General features: G+C 36.3%; 1 protein-coding gene and 1 long non-coding RNA gene across 2 annotated transcripts; both read right to left on the bottom strand.

The window, feature by feature from the left end:
* Positions 1–10,551: 10,551 nt before the first annotated feature.
* On the bottom strand, positions 10,552–12,253 carry LOC107488993 (uncharacterized). The gene is made up of 3 exons (XR_001592039.3): positions 11,949–12,253; positions 10,830–11,008; positions 10,552–10,688 (listed from the first exon to the last, which is right to left on the bottom strand). It is a non-coding gene; the product is annotated as an uncharacterized LOC107488993 (long non-coding RNA).
* Positions 12,254–14,621: 2,368 nt separating this feature from the next.
* LOC107488720 (uncharacterized) lies at positions 14,622–15,275 on the bottom strand. Its single transcript, XM_016109494.1, has one exon. It carries the CDS (start codon positions 15,273–15,275, stop codon positions 14,622–14,624), a length of 654 nt encoding a protein of 217 aa, XP_015964980.1.
* Positions 15,276–24,987: the final 9,712 nt, after the last annotated feature.

The raw sequence follows: 24,987 nt of genomic DNA, 5'->3' as shown, positions 1-24,987 counted from the left end.
ATAGTACCCTTTTGCACATGTTCTCTAATAAAATGATATTTAACTTTGATGTGATTAGTTCTAGAGTGCAGAACAGGATTTTTAGAAATATTTATTGCACTCATATTATCACAAAACAGGGGTATACTATTGATTTTCAATTTATAATCCTCTAATTGAGTTTTTAGCCAAATCAATTGAGAACAACTAGTAGAGGCAGATATATATTTAGCTTCATCCGTGGATAGAGCAACGGTGGCTTCTTTCTTGCTTGACCACATGTTTAGTGAGCTTCCAAGAAAGCAACACATTCCGGATGTGCTTCTTCTATCCACCCGATCTCCCGCATAATCTGCATCACAAAACCCTACTGCACAAAATATTAGATCTAGGATACCATAATCCATAATCACATGTTCCCTTAATGTATCTAATGATTCTTTTGACGGCCGAAAGATGGGATTCTTTTGGGTGAGATTGAATCCTTGAACATATACCCACACTTTGAACAATATCCGGCCTAGAGGACGTAAGATACATGAGTGAGCCTATCATTCCTCTATACCGTGTTTCATTCACATCTTTGCCATTTTCATCCTTCTCAAGTTTAGTATTTGGATGCATAGGTGTTCCCATGGGTTTGAAATTCTCAAGGCCAAATTTCTTGATTAATTCTTTTGCATATTTACCTTGGTGAATAAAAATACCACTAGGAGTTTGTTTAATTTGGAGACTAAGAAAGAAGATTAATTCTCCCATTAAACTCATTTCAAACTCACTAGTCATAAGTTTTCCAAACTCTTCACACAAGGTTTCATTGGCCGAACCAAACACTATATCATTTATATAAACTTGAACAAGTAGAATATCATCATTAGATTCTTTGATAAATAAAGTAGTATCGGTGGTACCCCTTAGAAAGAGATTTTCCAACAAGAAGGCACTAAGCCTTTCATACAAAGCTCTTGGAGCTTGCCTAAGGCCATAAAGAGCCTTTGAAAGTTTAAAAACATAATTTGGAAATTCTTTATTTTAAAATCGGGGGTTGTGCCACAAATACTTCTCTATCTATAACGCCATTAAGGAAAGTACATTTAACATCTATTTGGAACATTCTAAAACTCTTTTGGGCAACATAGGCAAGAAGCAACCTATTTTCTTCCATTCTAGCTACCGGGGCAAATGACTCATCAAAATCAATACATTCCTCTTGATCGTAACCTTGGGCCACTAATCTAGCCTTGTTACGAACAACACTACCATCCTCACCCAATTTATTTTTAAAGATCTACTTTGTACCGATGACCTTCTTACCATTTGGATTAGATACAAGTGTCCAAACCTCATTCTTTTCAAATTGAGCCAACTCTTCTTCCATGGCTTTGACCCATGAGGGGTCTCCAAGAGCTTACTTCACATTAAGAGGATCCAATTGGGATAAGAAAGCAACATTACATGGCTCCAATTGCTTCTTGCTTGAGGATCTAGTGGTTACGCCTTAGGATGGATCACCAATGATAAAATCATGAGGGTAACCCTTCAAAAACGTCCATTCTCTAGGCCTTTGAGGTAAGGTTCTGCCTTGATGAGCTTTTGTAGACTGTTCTGTTCCAGATTCTCTGGCTTGTTTAGGAGACAAAAATGAAATGTCTCCTCCATCCTGATGAGACATTTCTGGACGGACAGGTTCATCACTTGGGACAGATTTGGGATTTTCTTCACTGGTTTCTTGGTTGACGTCAGCTTCACTTCTTGCATCTTCTTCCAACACAACACTGGAATTGAATTAGTATCACAAAAGGACACGTGTATGGATTCCTCTATGGTTCTATAATCCTGAGGTAAATTCTATATGCTTTGCTTGTGGTGGAGTATCCAACAAAAATTCATTCATAGGATTTTAGATCAAATTTTCCAATATTTTACTTATTGTTAAGAACAAAACATTAGCATCCAAAAACATGGAAATACTTAAGATTAGGAGGGGTTCCTTTCCAAAGCTCATATGGAGTTTTCTTTAAACTTTTCTGAATGATGATTCTATTCAAAATATAACAAGCTGTATTTACAGCTTCAGCCCACAAAAATTTTGGTACATTATGCTCACAAAGCATTGCCCTAGTCATTTCTTGAAGGCTTCTATTCCTTCTTTCAACTACCCCATTTTGTTGAGGAGTTCTAGGACATGAAAAGTTATGTGCAATACCAAAATTATCACAGAATTTTTTAAAATCTTGATTTTCAAATTCTTTTCCATGATCGCTTCTTAAGTGGGCTATTTTCAAATCCTTTTCATTTTGAATCTTTTTGCAAAGAGTTGAAAGAGAATGGAAATCATTATTCTTATGAGCTAGGAAGAGAACCCAACCGAATCTAGAGTAGTCATCCACCACTACCAAACCATAATGTTTACCTCCTAAACTTTGAGTTCTTGTTGGACCAAAAAGATCAATATGCAACATTCTAATGGCCTGTTGGTGGAAATTCCATCTTTAGGTTTAAAAGAGGATTTTACTTGTTTACCTAGTTGACAAGCATCACAAGTAATATCCTTATCAAATTTAATGTTAGGAATTCCTCTCACCAAGTTTTTCTTAACAAGCTTAGAAATTTGGTACATGCTTGCATGACCTAATTTCTTATGCCAAAGCCATTTTTCAGATTCAAGTGAAGTAAAACATGTCACTTTTTTATCTTTTAAATCCTCAAGAGTTAATCCATACACATTATTACACCTTTTGGCATCAAACAAGATTTCACCAGATTTTTCACAAATAACTAAGCAATCCAATTTTCTAAAAATAACTTCATAACCAAGATCACATAATTGGCTTATGCTTAGTAGGTTGTGTTTCAAACCATCAACAAGTAAAATATCATTTATAAAAGAAGAGAAACTTTTACCAACTTTTTCTATGGCCACTATCTTTCCTTTTCCATTATCACCGAAAGTAACAAACCCTCCATCATACTCATCAAGCTTGATAAAGAACAGTGCCTTTTCGGTCATATGCCTAGAGCACCCACTATCCATATACCACATATTGTCTTTACACTTAGATGCTAGGCAAATCTACAAAATAAGCTCAAGTGACCTTAGGTATCCAAATCTTTTTGGATCCTTTGACGTCAAACCATCTTCTTTGTCCCAAGCCATTATAGTCACAAACAATTTTACAAACTTTGTTTCCAATCATTCTTTCACCAAAGTAATATTGAATAGGAAAGTCTCCATTTCGGTTGCATAGTCTACAAAATCTATGAGTTGCTGTTTTCATAAAGCTTGTTGGGTTTTGAAAGCTTACATCATTTGAAGATGATGACATGTTTGTAAAAGAAGGTTTTTCAACAGATTTCGCAGTTTTATAAAAATCCAACCAAGCTTTATCATAAAGAGGTTTTTGACTAGCTAAGAGTTGATTTAAATTTTCTGAACTTAGAGCAAAGATGGCTGACGTTGGGATTTTTGCTAGTAAAGAATTTTATAAAAATAGTTGCGTTGTAGATATAGATTCTAAACCAACAGAAATTCCTTCGTGCAAACTTTTTGGTTGTCACAAGTAACAAACCCCTAAATAAATTGATAATCGAAGTATTTAAACCTCGGGTCGTCTTCTCAAGGAATTGCAGGGAGGTGTTCTTATTATTGATTATGCAAAGGTATGTTTTGGGATTTTGGATTAAGGTAAAAGGTTAGTTGAATGACAAGTAAAATAAAATAATAATAACTGTAAAATAAACTCTTGGCAAAGTATGAGAACTAGAAGTCCTATCCTAGTTATCCTTATCGATTGTGATGAGAATTGGATTTTTCTCCCACTTTGTTAACCTCTAACTATGAAGGTAAGTTAAGTGGATGAATTAATTTTGATTCCTCAGGTCCTAGTCTTTCCTTGAGAAAGGCTAGAGTTATTGGAACTTGAATTAATGAAATGAAGAAATCCAATTTTCAATAAACAATGAGTTTGATAACTCTAGAGTCACCAATTAATCAACCAAAGCCAGGAATATAGAAAGCTAAACTAAAATCATAAATATCTGGAATACCTCAAATTCATTCAAAGCAGTAAAATCTAACATGGAAAATATTCATAAGCCAATTGGGCAACATAAATCAAACATAAATAAAAGCATTAAAATATATCAAAGTAGAAGAGAAATCAAAATAAAGGAATATTGAATCTGATATGAAGAGCTAAATTAAATCCTAATTTCTAAAAATTCTACCTAAATCCTAAGAGAGAGGAGAGAGAAAAAAACTACATCTAAAACTAAAATTATGAATTATGAGAGCATGATCTGAAGTCTCCCCTTCATTCCTCCACTTTGCAGCCTTTAATATGTGTTTTCTGGGCTTGAAACTGGGCCGGAAATAGCCCAGGATTCGCTGTTTGCGAAATCTGCCATGCTGATTTTCGCAGATGCGATGCGTCTGCGTGGATGACGCATTCGCGTCGCCTATCTGTACGGCCACTATAAGAAATTATATATCAAATCGAAGCCCCAAATGTTAGCTTTCCAACGCAAGTGAAACCGCATCATTTGGACCTCTGTAGCTTAAGTTATGGTCGTTTTAGTGCGAGAGGGTCAGGCTGACAGCTTTGCAGTTTCTTCAACTTCTTGTATTCCTTCCACTTTTGCATGCTTTCTTTCCATCCTCTAAGCCATTCTTGCCCTGTAATCCCTGAAATCACTTAACACACATATCAAGGCATCTAATGGTAATAAGAGAGGATTAAATAAAAGAAAATAAAAGCCAAAGAAGCATATTTTCAATCATAGAACAAATTCTGGGAAGGAATTGTAAAACATGCAAATAGTATGAATAAGTGGGTAAAGAGTTGATAAAATCCACTCAATTAAGCACAAGATAAACCATAAAATAGTGGTTTATCAATGGCTAAGTCCTCTTTGAGTATTTTTACCTCTTTGAGCAGCTTCTCATTTTCTTCGAAACAATTTAGATATACAACCACAGAATGCTATTTTCACAACCTTTTATTTCAGCTTTCAACCGCTTGTTTTCTTCCACAAGATCAACATCGGTTTCAACTTCTCTCAATTTTTCTTTAAGAAAACTATTTTTAGCTTTAAGAATTTTGATTTAAGACTCAAGATTTTGGTTTTCATTTAAGAAGCATCTAATCTTTTCAGAGAGGTGATCTATCATGAGATGAAGGTCTTCAGTGTCAGGGTTATGAAAAACTACCTGTTCTACGTGATCAGCCATGAGGCAAATTTGAGACTTAGTTTCTGATTCTTCATCTTCATCAGAATCATTTTCCAAGTCTTTCCAAGAGGCCATCAGTCCTTTCTTCTTTCCCTTCTTTTTCTTATCCTCCTTCTTTAGTTTAGGGCAATTAGATTTGAAGTGCCCAGCCTCTTTGCAGTTGTAGCAGATTACTTTACTGAAATCTTTCTTTGGTTTTCTTGAGCTGCTCCCTTTGCTTCTTTCCTTCAGTTTCACCATTTTTCTGAATTTTGTAGTAAACAAAACAAAATCATTTTCAGATGAGTTATCACTGGATTCATCATCCAGAGGGTTAGTAACAGATTTCAGAGCTATTCCTTTTTTTTTGTATCTTTTTTCAAATATGTGTTTTCAAAAACAAGTAAATTTCCTCTCAAGTCATTATAAGTCATAGAATCAAGACCACTACTCTCAGATATCACTATTGCCTTAGTTTTCCACACTTTTGTAAGTCTTCTCAAAATTCTCCTCACAAGCACAGATTCAGGATATGTAATCCCCATAGCATCCAAGCCATTGATGATGATGTTGAATCTTTCAAACAGTTCATCTATCGATTCTCCTTCCTTCATTGAGAACATTTCATATTCTCTATTCAACATGTCTATTCTGGTCTTCTTTACTAAGGTTGTACCTTCATGAGTGATTTGAAGTTTGTCCCAGATTTCCTTTGTCGTTGTGCATTTTGATACCCGTCAGTATTCCTCGAAGCTGATCGCACAGTTGAGTAAGTTGATAGCTTTGGCGTTGAGCTCCACCTTTTTTCTGTCTTCTTCTGTCCAGCTGGCTTCATTCTTGAGAGAAACCACACCATTAGCTCATGTAGTGGTTGCAAATTGAGGACCTTCTAGAATTATCTTCTAGAGTCTGTAATCTACTAATTGAACAAAGATCTTCATTCTTTCCTTCCAATAAGTGTAGTTCTTTCCATTAAAGAGTGAGGGTCTGTTGTTTGACTGTCCTTCTGTCAGAGTATAGGCCACCAGGTTTGAGCCACTGTTATCCGCCATCAGGATCGTTTCTCCAAGCTGCAAAGCTTGATCTCTTTGAGACCAAGCTCTGATAGCAATTGATGGTTATCAGTGGCTAAGAGAAGGGACGGTTGAATCTTAGCCCCTTTTACTGAGAACACTTTCTGCCCTTTTAAGAAAGCTTTAGGAGATATTTCTGCTTTTTGTCTCGTCACTGGTCAAGAGACATTTTCTTTTTGTCTTGTGACTGGTGAAGAGATATTTTTCAATTTTTTCTCCTATGCAACAGAAACAGTAATAGAGTAGAAGAGAAAGAGAGAATCACGCCAAGATTTATCCTGGTTCAGCTGCTAAGTGCAATGCAGCCAACGTCCAATCTCCATTACAACAGTGACAGAATTTCACTATAATCAAACCTGATTACAGACACTAATTATTCTCTAGGAACTACCCTTCCTATCCGAGACAAGTCTAGAATCTATCCCTAATCCTGCACTTGACTTGGTCACCTACCAAGCTTTCAACTACTAAGTGCTAACCCAACTTGCAAAGGAATTCCCACAGAATCATGATACACAACACATAGATGTACAAAAGACCTCTAATACACCTATGGCTTTTTCTTTCATTTTGTACACTCTGTCTTTTTCCTCTCACTATCTTTTTCTTACAAAACCTCACACTGTTTGCCTTTTTCACCATGAGACTTAGACAGGAAAAACTAAAGAAAATACAAAATGAAACACATTGAAGGAGAAGAACTTCTGTTAGCTTGGGTAGCTATGAGAACTCTGAGCTTACTCTCCTTGTCTCAACACCTTGGTCGTTCACCCTTATTATAGAAGGGGAAGCTTCCAAGGTTGAAACGGTTCAACCGAACTAACTTATTCTTCTTCAATCCAAAAGACCGGTTCGGGCAGAGAGAGGAGAGAGTGAAAACCGAAAGCAAATCAACATGCAATTACCTCTCTCTTATCCTTTCTCAACAAGTTTCATCAATCTGAGCCTTCCATCTTGACTTGGTCCCCAAGAAGAATTTCTAACCCTTGATGAACGCTTGATCCTTGACAGCTCCATCTGTTCCATTTTTGCTTCCTCCTTCATGTAGCTACAGTAGCTAACTTCTGTAATGGATGAACAAAAATTAGAAACAAGCCATACCACAGGGATCTTCTTCTCTGACCGAATTGGATTACTACCATTTTTAGGCATGGAGATCTTGAGACTTCTTCACCACATCTTGCCATTAGTGGTAAAGATCTCAGCCACGCTATACTGTAGATCTTCTTTTTACAAGGGCCATCATCACCTTGGCCGCTTGCTTCTTCCTAGATTCTTTGCTTCTACCTCTGATAGCTTCTTCCATCTTTTTTCCCTGATGGAACTGACACACGAAAACAAGAGAGAGAAGAGAGAGAAAAGAAAACTTTGGAAGTAAAGAAAGAAATTAAAATGAGTTAACTTTCCACTTTCCAATCCCTTATGCATAGTAACATGTGATCTCTTAATTGCCATCAAATCAATTTTGAATTTTCTCTCTCCTGTTACCAATGCAATTTAAACCAAGTTAAATGAATTTTGAATTCCATTGAAGAGGGGAGTAGGTATCCGTGGAAAGCATGCACCATTGCTTTCTTTCTTTTTTTTTTTAATTTTGGACCCATGAAAATGTTGGGCCACAAAGAAATAGATTTAGGCTTCACATTTGTTCTCTGGCCCAATCAACATGAGAATAGTTCAGCTACAATGTTTAAAACATTTGGTACCAAAGGCTGAATATTTTGTCAACATTTTGTGCTTCTTGTTGCTTATGCCCAATGATCAAAATTCTGCACACAAAACAGAAAATATTTATCAAATAATTTTAACCCAAAATCAAATTAATAATTCCTAATAATAATTTTTAACAATGTTTGATCATCATAATACTTTGGAGTTTTCCAAACTCAACATTTTGAAATATTTAATATTGGAATTAGCTTGAAAGATATTTCTCATGACTTTTCAATCTAAATGGGATATTGTTTTAAAAAGTTGAATCTTTATAACTCTCATGATTTTTAATTGGTTTAGAACTAGTTTGAATAAGTGACATATAATTCAACCTAGGATCACTCTTGAATTTTATGTGAATATAAATCAGAATTGTGCTTAACCCCTTTTTCTTAATTAATTGACTAAGGAATTAGCGATTAAGTAATTAAAAGAAAATTGAATTGCCAAGGAATTGGAATTTGATTATTAATGGTTTGTCGTGAATTGATCTCTGCATGTCTCTAAATAAATAAACACAAGGATTATTTTTCTAGAGAGGGAACATCTCTGAAACCTTAACATTCTCATCATCAATATTTTCATTCACTACTTTACTATTTATTTTTCCTCTTTTCAACATTTGATTCTCCTACTCAAAGTTTTGGTTTGTCTAATTAGAATAATCAATTAACCACTATTGTTTAGTCCATTAATGCTCTCGTTCCACCCAGATTCATAAAATAAAGAATGAAAGTAATCCTTGAAACTAAATAAGTACATTAATTAAAATAGAAAAGCAATAGTCTTAATCCATAGAAATAAACAGAGCTTCTAACCTTAACCAAGGAAGTTTAGTGACTCATGACTTAAAGAGAAAATAAGGGTTATGAAAAGTGTAACGTGCGGATGTGAGAAGATCTCCCTAAAAAGTGAATCTTTTCCTTTTTTTTATCTAACCTAATTTGATTTGAAACTAAAATAAAATATTAAATCTTACAACTAAAAGATATTGTACGTAAATAAAAATTACAAAAATAAAAGATAAAATAACTAACAAAAGCTAAATCAACTAGAGATGCTCCAAAAGTGTGGGCTTGACTCGGATTGCCTGGTGTTAAACGCCAGTTGGGAGTTTAGTGCCCAAAGAGGCAGAGAACATCCTATTTCTCAAGGCTTGCTGGCGCTAAATGCTAGGTGGGCATTTAGCGCCCAAACGGGTAGCTCCAAATCTTCCCCTTTTTGCATAAAACTCTGCCAACTTGCTCTGAATTTTACCTGAAATCATAAAAATACTAAAACAACTCAAAGTAGCATCCAAAGAGGATTTTTGCACTAAAATATAATAAAACTAATAAATTGTAACTAAAAATGACTAGAAAACAAGGGGAAAATGGTATAAGATACTCACGCATCACAACACCAAACTTGAACTGTTGCTTGTCCTCATACAACTAAAACAATATGATACTGAGAAAAGAGGTGAAAAATGCCCAAGGCTTTAGTGTTCATTTAGGCTCATGTTTGAGTACTGAGTGGAGCAAATGACACTCTAATTCTGATAGGGTTGGCATATCACTTTCCTTCGAAACTCCAAAATATTGACATACTTCAGCACTAGAACTCGGATAATATCATGGATTCTCTTCCTTAGGCTCTAATTGATCCTTGAACACAGCTTTTTCTTGGTGCTTTGCACCTTGAGCCTAGCCATGACTCTAAGTGTTTTATTCTCAAGCTTAACTTGATACAAGAACACCACAAGTACTTAATTGGGGAACTCTTTGAATTCTAATTTTTCTTTTCATTTTCCCAGACAGTGGTGCTCAGAGCCTTTGGCATACTCAGTAATTGAACTTGGTCACAACTCTTAGTGCTCTATCTCAAGGATTACTTGAAACATTCACACCACAAGCATATGGTTAGGAAAACAACCCTTTTGAGCTTTTTGATCAATTTTGACGCTCCTAATCATTGATGCTCAGAGCCTTGGACCTTGCTTTTTATTTTCTTTTTATTTTTTTTTTGCTATTTGTTATGCTTCAAAGATCAATGTCTCACTCACTTTAGAGACTTCATAATACTTTTCTAGGTTCTTGTACCTTAAGAACCAATATTTTAACTTCAATATCAAATATGCACTGTTTATTCATACATTCAGAATAAAAGATAATGCCACCACATCAAAGTAACTAAAAAAACTCATAATATATCACTCAAGCCTCATACTTTTACTACTTCTTTTCTTTTTCTTTCGATTTTTCAAGCTCAGTGAGTAATACACGAGACATCTTTCTAAGTAAGAATAAAATATAAAAATAAATAACTAAACTAGCTAGCAATAAAACACTCCTAATGATCATGCAAAAGCTTTAAATCGAAAACAGAAAATAAGATAAAATACTGAAAAATAGAAAAATAGATAAAGCAAGAGATAATGAAACTCAACACCTTAGTTATAGTGGCTACTACTCCTTCCTGGGAATCCTCTCTAGCACTTCAGCTCCTCTAAGTCGTAGGGGTGGCAGTGGGGCGGGTAGGGGCGGGTTTTTGTCCTACCCGACCCCGCCCGAAGCAACAGTGTCAAATAACTTGAAAAAATTAAAAAAAATATTTCATCACTACAAATTTAATAGTATAATAAAGAAATTGCATCAAAAGAGTCTTCAATCATTATTCTTGATCACTTTTCATATCTTCATCATCATTAAAGGTTTGAAGGTCAAGATTCAAACCTAAAAATCAAAAGAGGTAGAAATTAATAAATTAATTAGTATTATGTAAAAAATTAACATAAATAAATATTAAGTAATAAAGGAAACAGAAACAAACATTAAATCAGAGAAAAAGGGAAATAGATTAAGGTGAAATGTAACCTGCTCCTGGTATTCCTTTGCATATTGCTTTGCCCTGCTGTAAATGAGCTTGCGGCTCTCAACTCTCTTCTTCTTTGCAGCATTAAACTCCTCCTTTTTCTTTAAGGCCCATTCCTCCTCCCTCTTCTGCTTCTTAAGCACAGACTCAGAAACAATTGCTTTCACCTCCTCACCTATCTCTGCCATTCATTCAAAATAAAAATCTCAGTTATAATTAACATCCAACAAAGAATTTATTAGTTTCAATTATTATACTGACACATTTCAGCTCCAACTCAAAAACTAAATGTTCAGTGTTTCAAATAAGAAAACTACATGCTCTCTTAAACAATAAAAAAATAGGTCCTTCCAATGTATTTTAACAATGAAAATCCATTTACATCAAATTCATAATAAGAACAGAGAACTTTCAATATTTTTTTAATAATGATAATCCAATTTTTCACACAACATGCTGAATACAAGCTAATCAGATCACGAGATATAATAGGAATAATACGGACAAATCAAACTAGTGACAGAAAAAAATAAAGCCGAAGCAAGGAATGAAAATCAAAACAATTGAATGAGACAAATAATGAACAAGACATAATCATAAAAATAATACACAGAATTAAATTAAAAAATGGGAGTTTGATCAGGAAAGCATTGAAGGAATCTGTTAGGAGTGTAGTTTCAAAGTAATATTTCTTATTAAAATGAAAAAAAGCTTTAGCACCGTATGTTTTTCCCTATTCATTTATAACTGAAAAGCAGCATAATCCATAACTGCATGTTGCATTCAAAAAGAAAATTGTTGCAGATGAAATGAATAAAAAATCATTTACAATTTTATAGATTTAAAACATCAGATTTACAGATTTATAGATTTAAAACATCAACAACACAAAATAAAAAATCAGATTTACAAATTTAAAACATCAACAACACAAAATCAAAATTCAAAGCATCAACAATTAACATCACAAAATCAACCATTAACACCACAAAATCAGATTATCAACTATCAACAACAATCATAAATAATATTGGGTCTAGTTTAACTATTTTAACATAAAAAATAAATCATAAAAATTAACTTAAAAAAACTGAAGAAGAGAGTCGGAGAGGAGTGCTTACCAGTTAGCAGAAAGACGATGACGGGAGGCGAGCAGAGACCAGAGATCGCAGACTGGAGAGGCGAGCCGGCGAGGACAGTGACGGTGAGAACAGTGACGCTGAGGAGAAAAGTGGGAGCGACGCCGACCGGCTACAGCGACGGACGAGCTTTGACGGAGACTGACTGGAGGTATGGTGCAGCTGAGCAGAGGTGGTCGGCCTTGGAGAAGAGCTGAAGAGGGCGGCGTCCTTGGAGAAGAGATGAAGTCTGAAGAGGTGTGACTGTGTGAGTTGAGGGTTGGGATTTGGGAACTAAAGGTAAGTGGCGGTGGGTGAGAACTGAACCCTAATCCCAAAAATTATGTATTTATATATGTGCACTCCGGGGCGGGTAGGGGCGGGTTCACCCTAACCCCGACCCCGCCCCACCCCGCTCGCGGGTTTATTATGACCCCGCCCCCGCCCCGCCCCGTTCAACTACCCGCCCCGCTTCAGGTCGGGTTTAAACCCGCCCCGACCGGGTAGGGGCAGGTCGGGTACCCGCGGGTTCGGGTTCTTCTGCCACCCCTACTAAGTCGTGCCTCTGCCTCAGCTGCTCCTCCACTAGCTAGTGTAGGAGGGCTGAGTTGTCCTGATGCTCAATCTTCAGCTGATCAAATGGATGCGGTCAACTGGTCCCAGTAATCACGGGGAGGAAAATAGAATTTCCTGAGGCATCTGCAGAAGTTCCTACTAAGGAGGAGGAACTGGCTCCTATGGTGGTGCATGCACATGCTCTCTAGCATACTCCATACCCCTCCTGGTGATAGGTCGGTCAATGTCAATAGAGTTATTGCCATCAATGTGGACTCGGCTATGCGGTACAGCTCCTGAGGAATCATATAGAAAAAAGATGAGGTGAGGAAATGCCAATCTCGTAGAGGTGGAGGCCTTCTTGGCTATGCGATACAGCTCCTGAGGAATCACATGGTGTATCTCCACCTCATTACCGAGCATAATGCAATGAATCATCACTGCTTGGTCCACTATAACCTCAAATCAGTTACTCGTAGGTATGATGGAGCACTAAATAAATTCTAATCACACTCAAGCAACTGGCCTCAGATCGTGCCTGCCCAGCTTGTACGGCTGACCTCTGGCATCCCTCCTTCACTATGCTCCAGGGAGGCAAATATTAGCAAGGACCTGGTCCAGTCTCTGGTCAGTATTGACCCTCTGCGTGTAAGAGTAAGGGTCGTCTCGGGATGGTGGCAGGTGAAGTATCTCCCTCACCCTCTCTGGTCTAAACTCCATAATCGCCCCTCAGACCATGGTGCACCAGTTCTTCATATCCGAATTAACGCTAGTGGCGTGCTTGTAGGTCACCCAAGCATTGGCGTAGAACTTCCTAATCATAAGCACACCCATATCAGTTACGGGGTTGGTCAGAACTTTCCAACCCCTCATCAAAATCTATTCCTGGATCTCTGGGTACTCCTTTGGCTGAAGATCAAAGCGAACCTTAGGAAAGATAGAAAAAGGGAATGTGGTAATAGAGAATCAAAAGAGAAAGAATAGTGGAAGGAGGGGACTACGGTTTAGTGGGGGGAAAAGAAAAAGGAGAAAAAGGTAGTGTAAGCAAAGAAGGAGATGGTAGGATGGGATATGGTAGTTGGAGGTGTGGGGATACGAGGTGAAGAAGTGGGTATTTATAGAGGTGGGGGGAAAATGTTCGGTTATAGGGGGTAAGTGTGGGAGTCAAAATGAAATTTGAATGTGGTTAATCGGTGAAAGGGTAGGTGAATATGGGAAAGGTAAAAGTGGAGAGATTGATGGGATTTGATATGGATGGAGAGGTGATAGGTGTATAGGGAAGTGGGGGGTGAATGTGGATGGAATAGTGGGTAAAGGGGAAAGAGAAAAGATGTGGTTGAATGGTCAAAGTGGGTGGGGGTTGGGATTTAACCATTGGTTAAACTCCCTCCTTCACATTCGAAATTGACATGCCTGGCTGGCATTTAGCGCTAGTAATGGCACTTTTTTTTTTCATTGGGATGAGTCATGTGTGGTGCTAAACACTCAGCTGGCATTTAGCACTTGGTGGGGTGAAAAATATGCTTTTCATGGGCGTTAAACGCCTTCCTGCCGTTTAACGCCAATCTCTGCTTTCCGTCCTTGGTGTTAAACGCCCTCTTGGCGTTTAACGCCAGTGCTCTTTGCCCCATTCCTAGTGCTAAACTCCTTACCTAGCGTTTAACGCCCAAGCACCTCGAATTAACCTTGCTCTAGGGAATTCTGTTCTTTCTTTTGGGTCCTCCTGTCCCTATTCTAAGCACTGTGCATGATCACAAACAGAATTAAACCAGGGAAAAGCTATGAAAAATACTGAAAAATAAATGAAACTCAAACTAAAATAAGAACTAAAGGATACTCTTAGTTGGGTTGCCTCCCAACAAGTGCTTCTTTACCGTCACTAGCTTGACGGTCAGCTCCTTTAAGGAGGAGGCTCATAGGGGCTTACGTCCTCACCCTCACTATGGACTTCTTTCCTGTGCTATCATGTACCAACACAATATGCTCAAGAGATAGGATCCTATTTACTATATGAGGTAGGACTGGACTTCTAGTGAACACCACCTTTATTTCAGGGGAGAAGTGTTCAGAGGGAATCTTCTTGTTCCTTCAACCCTTGGGTACCTTCTTCTTGGGACCTCCTCACTCGTTGGTGGGTGATGAATGCCTAACACCAAATTTAGGTTTGATGTCAGGGAGAATTGTATTGATTCCCACTAAGGGAGGAGGCTTAAGCAATGAACACTGCATGCAGGCACCTCCCTCTCCATAGAGTGATGAAGGTCTAAAAACCTTAAATATCAAGTAGTCCTTATGCATCCTTAGAACTAACTCACCTCTCTCAACATCAATCAGAGCTTTTCCAATGGCTAGGAATGGTCTTCCTAGGATGATGGAGTCATTTGCATCCTCTCCCATATCAAGTACTACAAAATTTGCAGGGAGAAAAAACTTTCCAACCTTGACTAAGATATTCTCCACCAGCCCATGTGCCTGCCTTAGAGATTTATCAGCCATCTGCAATGCTATCTTTGTAGGTTGTGCCTCTTGAATTTGTAGCTTCATCTCAGACAAAGGCATCAAATTGATACTTGAACCAAGATTACAAAAGGCTTTGTCAAAGGTGACATTCCCAATAGTGCAAGAAATCTGAAAGCTTCTTAGATCTGGAATCTTCTTCGGCAGCCTGCTCTGAATGAGTGCACTACATTCCTTGGTCAAGACCACTATTTCATCTCCCTTTAATACATTCTTCTCAGAGAGTAAGCCTTTTATGAATTCCACATAGGGAGGCATTTTCTCAAGAGTCTCAGCCAAAAGAATATTGACGTGTAACTTTTTAAAGACTTCCTAGAACTGAGAGAAATATTTGTCCTTGGTCTCCTCTTGGAGCTCCTGAGGGTCTGATTCTTTATGCTCTTGTTATAGTGTAACTTCAGCCTTTTCTGAAGCTTCTTTCTCCTCTGACCCCTTAGCAACTTGCTCCTCCTTCTTCAGTATGGATTCCTTAACCATTGTGAAGGCCTTACACTCTTCTTTTGGATTAGTTACTATGTCATTGGGGAGAGTGTTATGTGGCCTCTCAGGTATCCTCTTACTCAACTATCTTACTTGCATCTCTAAGTTTCTGAGTGAAGCTCTAGTCTCTTACATAAAATTATGAGTACTCTTGGAGAGCTCAGCAACTACTAAAGCTAAGTCAGAGTTGCTTTGAGATTGAGTAGGCGCCTGCTGGGGTTGAAAAGCTTGAAGTTGATGGTTGTTGAAATTATTAAACTTATTTTGATTGAAACCACTCTGAGAGTTTTGTTGAAATTCAGCTGGGGCTTCTGGGGTTGCTCTCTCTACCCAAAATTAGGGTGATTCCTCCATCCCTGATTGAAGGTATTTGAATAAGGATCATTATTGGGATTTCTGGAGGAATTTCCTATATAATTAACTTGTTCAGGAGTGGGTTGAGCATAACCATAATTCTCCTCTTAGTTGAAGCCTCCACTCATGTCATAAGATGCATCTTGAGTATTAACAGCTGAGACTTACATCCCGCTCAAGTGCTGAGTAATCAAACTGATTTGTTGTGACATGATCTTTTTCTGAGCTAAAATGACGTCCAGGGTGTCCACCTCCATAACTCCTTTTTCATAGGATTCATAAAATTTCTCTCAGAAGAGTACAGATATTAGTTGTTAGCAACCATCTAAATAAGCTCATTAGCCTCTTCAGGCGTCTTCTTCATGTGCAAAGAACCTCTTGCGGAATTGTCCAGAGACATTTTTGCCATCTCAGAGAGGCCATCATAGAAAATATGTAGCTTGGTCCAATCTAAAAACATATATAGGGGACACTTCCTGATCATCTGCTTGTATCTTTCCCAAACTTCATAGAGGGACTCACCATCTCTCTGCTTAAAAGTCTGAACATCCACCCTCAGCTTAGTTAGCTTCTGGGGTGGGAAGAATTTGGTCAAAAATCCATTGACCACCTTGTTCCAAGAGTCTAAGCTCTCCTTGGGCTGAGTATTTAGCCACTACTTTGCTCTTTCCTTCATAACAAATAGGCAGAGCATGAGCTTATAGACTTCAGGATTCACCCATTAATCTTTACAGTGTCACAAATCTGTAGAAAGTTAGAGATGAATAGATTTGGATCTTCCTATGGGAGCCCATGAAACTGACAGTTTTGGTGCACTAGAGTGATTAATTGTGGCTTCAGCCTAAAATTATTTGCACCAATAGGAGGTACGACAATACTGCGCCTATAAAAGTCAGGAGTGGGGGCAGTGTAGGAGCTTAGCGTCCTCCTATCTTGCTCATTACCATTCATATTCCCACCATTAACATTAACAACATTATTGGGGTTGTTGGGATCCATGGCTTCCTTCTCAAAAGTGTCCCTGAGATTCTCACCGGCTCTATAAGCTCTGGCTTGTTTCAAACACCGCCTCAAGGTCCTCTCAAGTTCAGGATCAAAATCAAGAAGGAATTCTTTGTCCCTGTTTCTGCTCATAAACAAACAAAAAATAAAGAAAAGTGAGAATCTCTACGTCAGAGTGTAGAGAATTCCTCGTGAGGTATCCTATATAAAAAGAAAAAAAATAAAACAAAGCAAGCAATTAAACTAAAAATTTTGGAAACCAATAAGAAAGAAATAAACCAAAGAATTTCAAAAAATTAAACAAGGAAAAATATTAATATTTTTGGAAATTTAAAAAGAAAAATTACTACGGGGGCACTAAACTTAAAATAAAAAATTAAGGAAAAAGAAACAAGACTTATTTCAAAAAATTAAAGAAAATTAAACAAACAAAACTAAGAAAAATACCTAATCTAAGCAATCAGACAACTGGTAGTTATCAATCACCATCAGTCCCCAACAACGGCGGCAAAAACTTGATGCGAATTTTTGGAGTATCCACAACTGAATCGGTAAGTGCACCATGTCGTCCAAGTAATACCTCAAGTGAGTGAAGGTCGATCCCACGAGGACTGATGGACTGAGCAACAATGGTCAACAGATTGGTTTAGTTAGCCAGGCAGAAAAGTTGGTTTGGTGGTTTGAAATTGCATTCAACAATGATTCACGAGTAAAGAAAGCAAATAAGAGAATTTGTCAGAAATAATAAGAGAAAGCAACTAAGGTATCAGAGATGTTTACTTTTGTAGATTAAGTTTTCTGACTAACTATTTTAATCATGCAAGATTCATTTCATGGTAAATTGTAATTGAACTAAACTCTAATCCCTTAGTGATTTAGTCTTATCTAACCTTCATCAACCGCCAATCTCTCGGTCACTTGATTCCGATTAGAGGGTTAAGTTCAAATCTAGTTTATGGCCACAAAAATCCTAATTACCCAAAGCTAAACGGATTATATATCATGTATCTAGATTAAATCAAGCAATTAGTAATCTAGGAGGAATTTACTTTCAAGATGTGTTCAGGTTAGAGACCTTTTCCAAGGGTCACAATCACGCATCTAGAATAAGGTTCATACTCTCGTTCCACCCAAATTCATAAAATGAAGAACAAAAGTAATTCTTGAAAATGAATCAGTACATTAATTAAAATAGAAAAGTAATAGTCTTAATCCATAGAAATAAATAGAGCTCCTAACCTTAACCAAGAAAGTTTAGTGGCTCATGACTTACAGAGAAAACAAGGGTTCTAAAAAGTGTAACGTGCGGATGTGAGAAGATCCCCCTAAAAGGTGAATCTTTTCCTTTTTATATCTAACCTAATTTGATTTGAAACTAAAATAAAATATTAAATCCTATAACTAAAAGATATTGTATATAAATAAAAATTACAAAAATAAAAGATAAGATAACTAATAAAAGCTAAATCTACTAGAGATGCTCCAAAAGTGTGGGCTTGGCTCAGATTGCCTGGCCCAAAGAGGCAAAGAATGTCATATTTCTCAAGGCTTGCTGGCACTAAACGCCAGCTGGGCGTTTAGCGCCTAGACAGGTCGCTCCAAATCTTCTCCTTTTTGCATAAAACACTACCAACTTGCTCTGAATTTTACCTGAAATCATAAAAATACTAAAACAATTCAAAGTAGCATCCAAAGAGGATTTTTGCACTAAAATATAATAAAACTTAATAATTTTAACTAAAAACGACTAGAAAACAAGGGAAAAAAGGGAGACAAGATGCTCACGCATCAAAACTCATCTGTGTAATGCGCTTTTCGTCTTTCTCACCTATTCTAGTAAAAGATTATATCTTTTTAATCTATGTATAATTTGGATGTGCCAATACCTAATTTTGGATGTGTTTTTATTTATTTAATTTTGGATGTGTTTGTATTTTTATATATTTTTGTATAAGATTTTTGTTTTTGTACATTCTTAATATGAATTTTTTATTTGTTTTATGAATGATTTGGAGTGAGTTATTTGCAAATCTTGTAATGTTGGATGTGTAAAATTATAAATTAATCTTCAATATGTTCTGGATTCCTCATATGAGTTTTGGATGTGTTAATAAAATAATTTTCGTATATTCTTATAATTATGGATGTGTACTTAAATCTAATTTTTTATGTATCCAATATGCACTCAACAACCACAATGCCAATAAGAAAAGGTACTTGTGCTGGTCCAAAGAAAGAAAAATAGCTGATAAGACTATTTTTATGGACAAGTTTGATGAACTCAATGATAGAAATATTAAAAATAAAGTTGGAAGGCCAAAGAAAGCAGAGAGTTCTAAAAAGATAGTTTGTTTTACAGTTCACAAATTCTTAGGGTTAGCGAGTGACTAAACTAACCAATGTATGAATTTTTCAAAAAAACACTTGATACCAATGCTCTCCAATTGCCATCGCAAATATGATGGAGCATCTGATACACAAAGATCTGATCAAATATCAAGAGGTCGAGGACATGGGTTTTGGAGGACTGAGGCACATCCTAAGATGGTCCATGAACCAAGATTTGATAGTTGGCTTGGCACGGATATATAAAAAGGATCAAATGTATATGGAAGTTGAGATCGGAGATATACCAGTTAATTACACATTTGATAAATCGAGCATTGGGACTCCCTATAAAATGTATACTGAAAATATATAATTGTAATATAAATTGCACATATGTTTCCTTATACGGTGTATGGCAAGGATAGTGATAGTTATTTTTATTTCTCTAGTAGTACTTCTCTCACTTTTGTACTTCCATTTTACGGGTGATAACTTTCCAAAGTTGGATCCGAAAAAATATCGTCAAATATAGACACTTTTGATGGTAGAATCCAGAAAGAAGTTAAGACCCATGTAATTAGATGCTCAGTCACAACTGATGTGAAAAAGAAGGAGTTCCAGTGAGACTTTATAATGTTTATCATAAAGACCTTCCTATTTGCAACTAGTAATAAGTACATTACAATATCATTCATCTCAGGCATGATAGATGTGAGTAATCCAATGCGAATCTTTTGAGACAGACACATCTATGATTGTGTTAAGGAGGGATAAGAAAAATAGAAGGAAGATGGTATACGGACCATTAATGGATGCATGTTCGCTCTCTTGGTAAATTGAGTCATATCACTTGTTATGTCTTGATTCGCTTGAAAGGTACATATGATTGCTTATGTATTTTTGTGGTAGATACTTTACTTGCATACCAATAAACATGGGAAACTTAGGGACTACACTGACAACCTTGAACCATGGACGAAGGAGTGGATTGTTGTTGCACTTAAACAAGTAGTAAAGGAAGAACAAGTCCAGAAATTAGTATAGATACATATGTAAATGTAATTAATTTGTTTACTGTGGACCTTTGCTTAAGAGTTGCGAATAATGTTGATAGGGCCTAATTCGAAATATTGAAGAGTTGAGAAAATCTGAGAAGTAAAAGGGCAACGACGATGAACCATGGAAGAAAATGCCTAATAAACGAAGGGGTGCACAAGTTAGGCCTCAGACTAAGGGACAAACAAGAAAAAGGCAAAACAAATTGTTGAGGGGTCAGATTAATGTGAGGGAAATCGTTGGTTAAGAATTTTCACAAAAATAATCACGTCACAAGTATAGTTCCAAACCGACAGATAACCCTCAATCAAAGTTTAATTTGTTTGTCACTTAAGTCAAACCCAATAAAAACCAAGAATATTTAAACATCGGGTCATCTCTCAAGGAATTACAGGAAAGTGTGTATATTATTGGTTATGGGGTGTATATTTTTAGGATTTTGGGTTTGATGACAAGAGATTAAAACTAACAACTAAGAAAGGTCCTAGCAAGGGTTGAGAATTAGAATTCCTATCCTCATTATCATCCTCAATTGTGATGGTAAGTGTAAATTGCTTTCACTTAGTTATCCTCTAACAAATGAAGGAAAGTCAAGTGGGCAAAATTAACTTAAGTTCACAAGTCCTAATCAAAGACTAGATTTAGTGAAGCTCAAGCCAACTAGCAACTTTCAATCACTAATCAACAAGAGACTTTGACAATTCAAGAGTCTCCAAATTACTCATTCTAAGCCAAGAACACAAAAATCTACTCTAAATCCAACCAAACATTTTATCAAACACTTGGAAGGCATAAAAGGAAAGTATGATAAAAGTGCAAGAATATAAAATATATAGTTACCAAATGCAACAAAATAATAATAATAACTAAATTAAGCAACAATAAACAAAAAATCAAATTGTATTAAAGAAAATCAAGATCCAACAAGAGTTCATAAACATAAAAATGACCAAAATAAGAAATTAATAAGAAGAAATAAGAAAATTAAAACAATAGAACAAGGAAAAGTAAAGGAAACTAAATCAAAACAAGAATTTAAACCTAAATCTAAGAAGAAATTAAGCTAAGAAACCTAAATTTTAGAGAGAAGAGAGAGCTTCTCTCTTTAGAATTCTATCCTAAAACATGGTAAAAACCTATTCTAACACTACTTGGTTCATCCTCCTTCATTCCTTGGGTTTAATAGCATCAGAAATAAGTTGGATATGGGCTTAGATGGGCTCAGAAATCGCCCCCAGCGTATTCCCTTTAATGAGGTTACGTGATAGTTGTTGCGCATACACATGGGTCATGCGTACGCGTAGCCTTGCAAGTTCCTCTATCACGCGAACGCCTAGGTCACGCGTACACATTGCCATGAATTTCTCCAATTCCTCATTTCTTCATGAATTTTCCACTTTGCATGCTTTTTCTTCCCTTCTTCAATCCAATCCTTTCCTTATAAATTTAGAATCACTCAACAAACATATTAAGTCATCAAATGGAATTAAAGTGAATTAAATTTATCAAATTAAGAGCCTAAAAAGCATGTTTTTACTCTTAAGCACAATTTAGGGAGAATTTACAAAATCATGCCATTTTAGTGAATAAATGTGTAAAAAGTTGATAAAATCCACCAAATTTAATACAAGATAAACTATAAAATTGTAGTTTATCAATCCTCCCACACTTAAACAATAGTATGTCCTCATGCTAAACTCAAGAAGGATAAGACTAAGGAATGCAACACTTAATCAAAATAACTATCTATATGCAATCTACCTAAATGCATGCAACTACTTGGTCAAAATAAATCAATTTTCAAGAATACATATATAAACATAAGGGCTAAGGCAATCACAACTAAGTCCAATCCAACGATTAATTAGAGTTATTGAAAAGAAATTAACAACTTGCAAGAAAAGAGATAATCAAAGGTGAAAGCATGTAATTGAGCAATCGAACACCTCACCGGATGTGTATCCGCTCTAGTCACTCAAGTGTATAGGGTTGATTCACTCAATTCTCCTCTAATCATGGTTTCCAAGATTTGTTTTTCATCTAATAATTAACAATTTTTCAATGCATGCATACAAATATCATGAGGACTTTTCAAAGATTGTAATGGGGCTAGGATAAGGGTAAGGATGCATATGGTCAAGTGAGCTTGAAATTTGAATCTTTGATTAACTTAAACTCTAACCTAACACATATAACAACCTATACAATTCATAGCAAATCTAACTATCCATTCTTCACTTTTTCACACACTCATTCATTCTCTTCATTTCACATCACATATGCATTGTTATTATTACTCTACTTTGGAGAATTTTTTCCTATTTTTATTGCTTTCTTTTTCTCTTTTACTTTTTCTTTCCCTTTTTTTGTCTTTTTATTTTTCTTTTCTTTCTCTCATTTCTTTTTCCTTCAAAATATATACAAAAGTATCAATACATATGGTTTAAACATTTAATACATGAGTATGTACCTAATTCCCAAGATCTTCAACAAAATACAAAAATACACTTTTATCTCAACTAATGTTTCCAGACTTTTCCACACTTAAATGATACACACTCTCACTAGTCTAAGCTAATCAAAGATCCAAATTAAAGGATATTTATTATTTTCCACTTAGGGGTAGTGCTGTGTTAAAATTAAGAATAAAAGGGGATTAAAATAGGCTCAAAATTGGCTAACAAAGGTGGATAAAAGAGTAAGGCCATTTAAGTAAGTGGGCTAAAATAAAATAAAGGCCTCAATCATATAAATACATCCATATACAAAATAATGGATATAAAGAATCAAACAACTCAAAGATTACAATTATAGAAAGAGAATAACACACACAAGAATAAAAATAGTGGTTATATAATGCAATCACACATTAAGGCTCAAAACTCACAAGGTAGTATGTTCTAGCTCAAAAACCATGTTCCACAATATAGTTCAATCAAGTTTCCATGAAATGTTTTTACTCAAATCAATTTTGGAATGCCCTATAGATAAATTCCTTGAAAATTTTCATTATTTTGCTAAGTTTATTATATATATGCAAACCAAGAAAATGCAATGAAAAATTCTAAAAGATATAGTAATAACAAAAAATTGAAATGTGAAAGTGTTGGGATTAGAATTTTTCATTCAAAAATGCCAATTGGTCGGACAACCTCCCCACACTTAAAAGTTTGCACCGTCCTAGGTGCACTCAAAGATGAGCAAGGGGGTACGTGACTACACGGATTGCCACCTTCAGCTGGTGGGTCAACCACCTACAGCATGTTCTTTCTTTTGCTTCCCTTTTCGCTTATGGTGAAACATCCTAAAAAAAAAACAGGATGATAAGATGAGTAAATGAAAAAGTAAGGAAGCATATATTGTTGGAAAGAGGTATAAATCACTAAAATGAAGTGAGTGAATCAATTTGTGACATAGATGAAAACAAGTGTGTAAGTTCTAACTTGTGTGCAGTTTAGAACACACACTAGCATAAAAAATGTTGTCACAATTACACAATAGAAGCATTGATGAGCGGATAATTTATACGCTTTTTGGCATTGTTTTTAGGTAGTTTTTAGTATGATCTAGTTACTTTTAGGGATGTTTTCATTAGTTTTTATGCTAAATTCACATTTCTGGACTTTACTATGAGTTTGTGTGTTTTTCTGTAATTTCAGGTATTTTCTGGCTGAAATTGAGGGACCTGAGCAAAACTCTGATAGAAGGCTGACAAAGGACTGCTGATGCTGTTGGAATCTGACCTCCCTGCACTCAAAATGGATTTTCTGGAGCTACAGAACTCCAAATGGCGCGCTCTCAATGGCGTTGGAAATTCGACATCTAGAGCTTTCCAGCAATATATAATAGTCCATACTTTATTCGTAATTAGACGACGTAAACTGGCACTCAACGCCAGTTCCATGCTGCATTCTGAAGTCAAACGCCAGAAACACGTCACGAACCAGAGTTGAACGTCCAAAAGATGTTACAACTTGGTGTTCAACTCCAAGAGAAGCCTCAGCTCGTGGATAGATCAAGCTCAGCCCAAGCACACACCAAGTGGGCCCCGGAAGTGAATTTATGCATCAATTACTTACTTCTGTAAACCCTAGTAGCTAGTTTAGTATAAATAGAACTTTTTACTAGTTTATTAGATGTCTTGGACTATCTAGTTCTTTTGACCATTCGGTCTTTCATGGGGGCTGGCCATTCGGCCATGCCTGGACCTTCATCACTTATGTATTTTCAACGGTGGAGTTTCTACACACCATAGATTAAGGGTGTGGAGCTCTGTTGTACCTCAAGTTTCAATGCAATTACTATTTTCTATTCAATTCGACTTATTCTTATTCTAAGATATTCGTTGCACTTCAACATGATGAACGTGATGATCCGTGACACTCATCATCATTCTCACCTATGAACGCGTGACTGACAACCACTTCCGTTCTACCTTAGACTGGGCGCATATCTCTTGGATTCCTTAATCAAAATCTTCGTGGTATAAGCTTAAAATTGATGGCGGCATTCATGGGAATCTGGAAAGTCTAACCTTGTCTGTGGTATTCTGGGATTGAATGACTGTGACGAGCTTCAAACTTGCGATTGCTGGGCGTGATGACAAACGCAAAAGAATCAAGGGATTCTATTCTAACATGATCGAGAACCGACAGATGATTACCCGTGCTGTGACAGAGCATTTGGACCATTTTCACTGAGAGGATGGGATGTAGCCATTGACAATGGTGATGCCCTACATACAGCTTGC

The sequence above is a fragment of the Arachis duranensis genome, chromosome 1 (assembly GCF_000817695.3).
Source record: "Arachis duranensis cultivar V14167 chromosome 1, aradu.V14167.gnm2.J7QH, whole genome shotgun sequence".
Taxonomy (NCBI): Eukaryota; Viridiplantae; Streptophyta; class Magnoliopsida; order Fabales; family Fabaceae; genus Arachis; species Arachis duranensis.
Note: the sequence above shows the minus strand (reverse complement) of the source record. Positions and strands in the feature narration are given on the sequence as shown.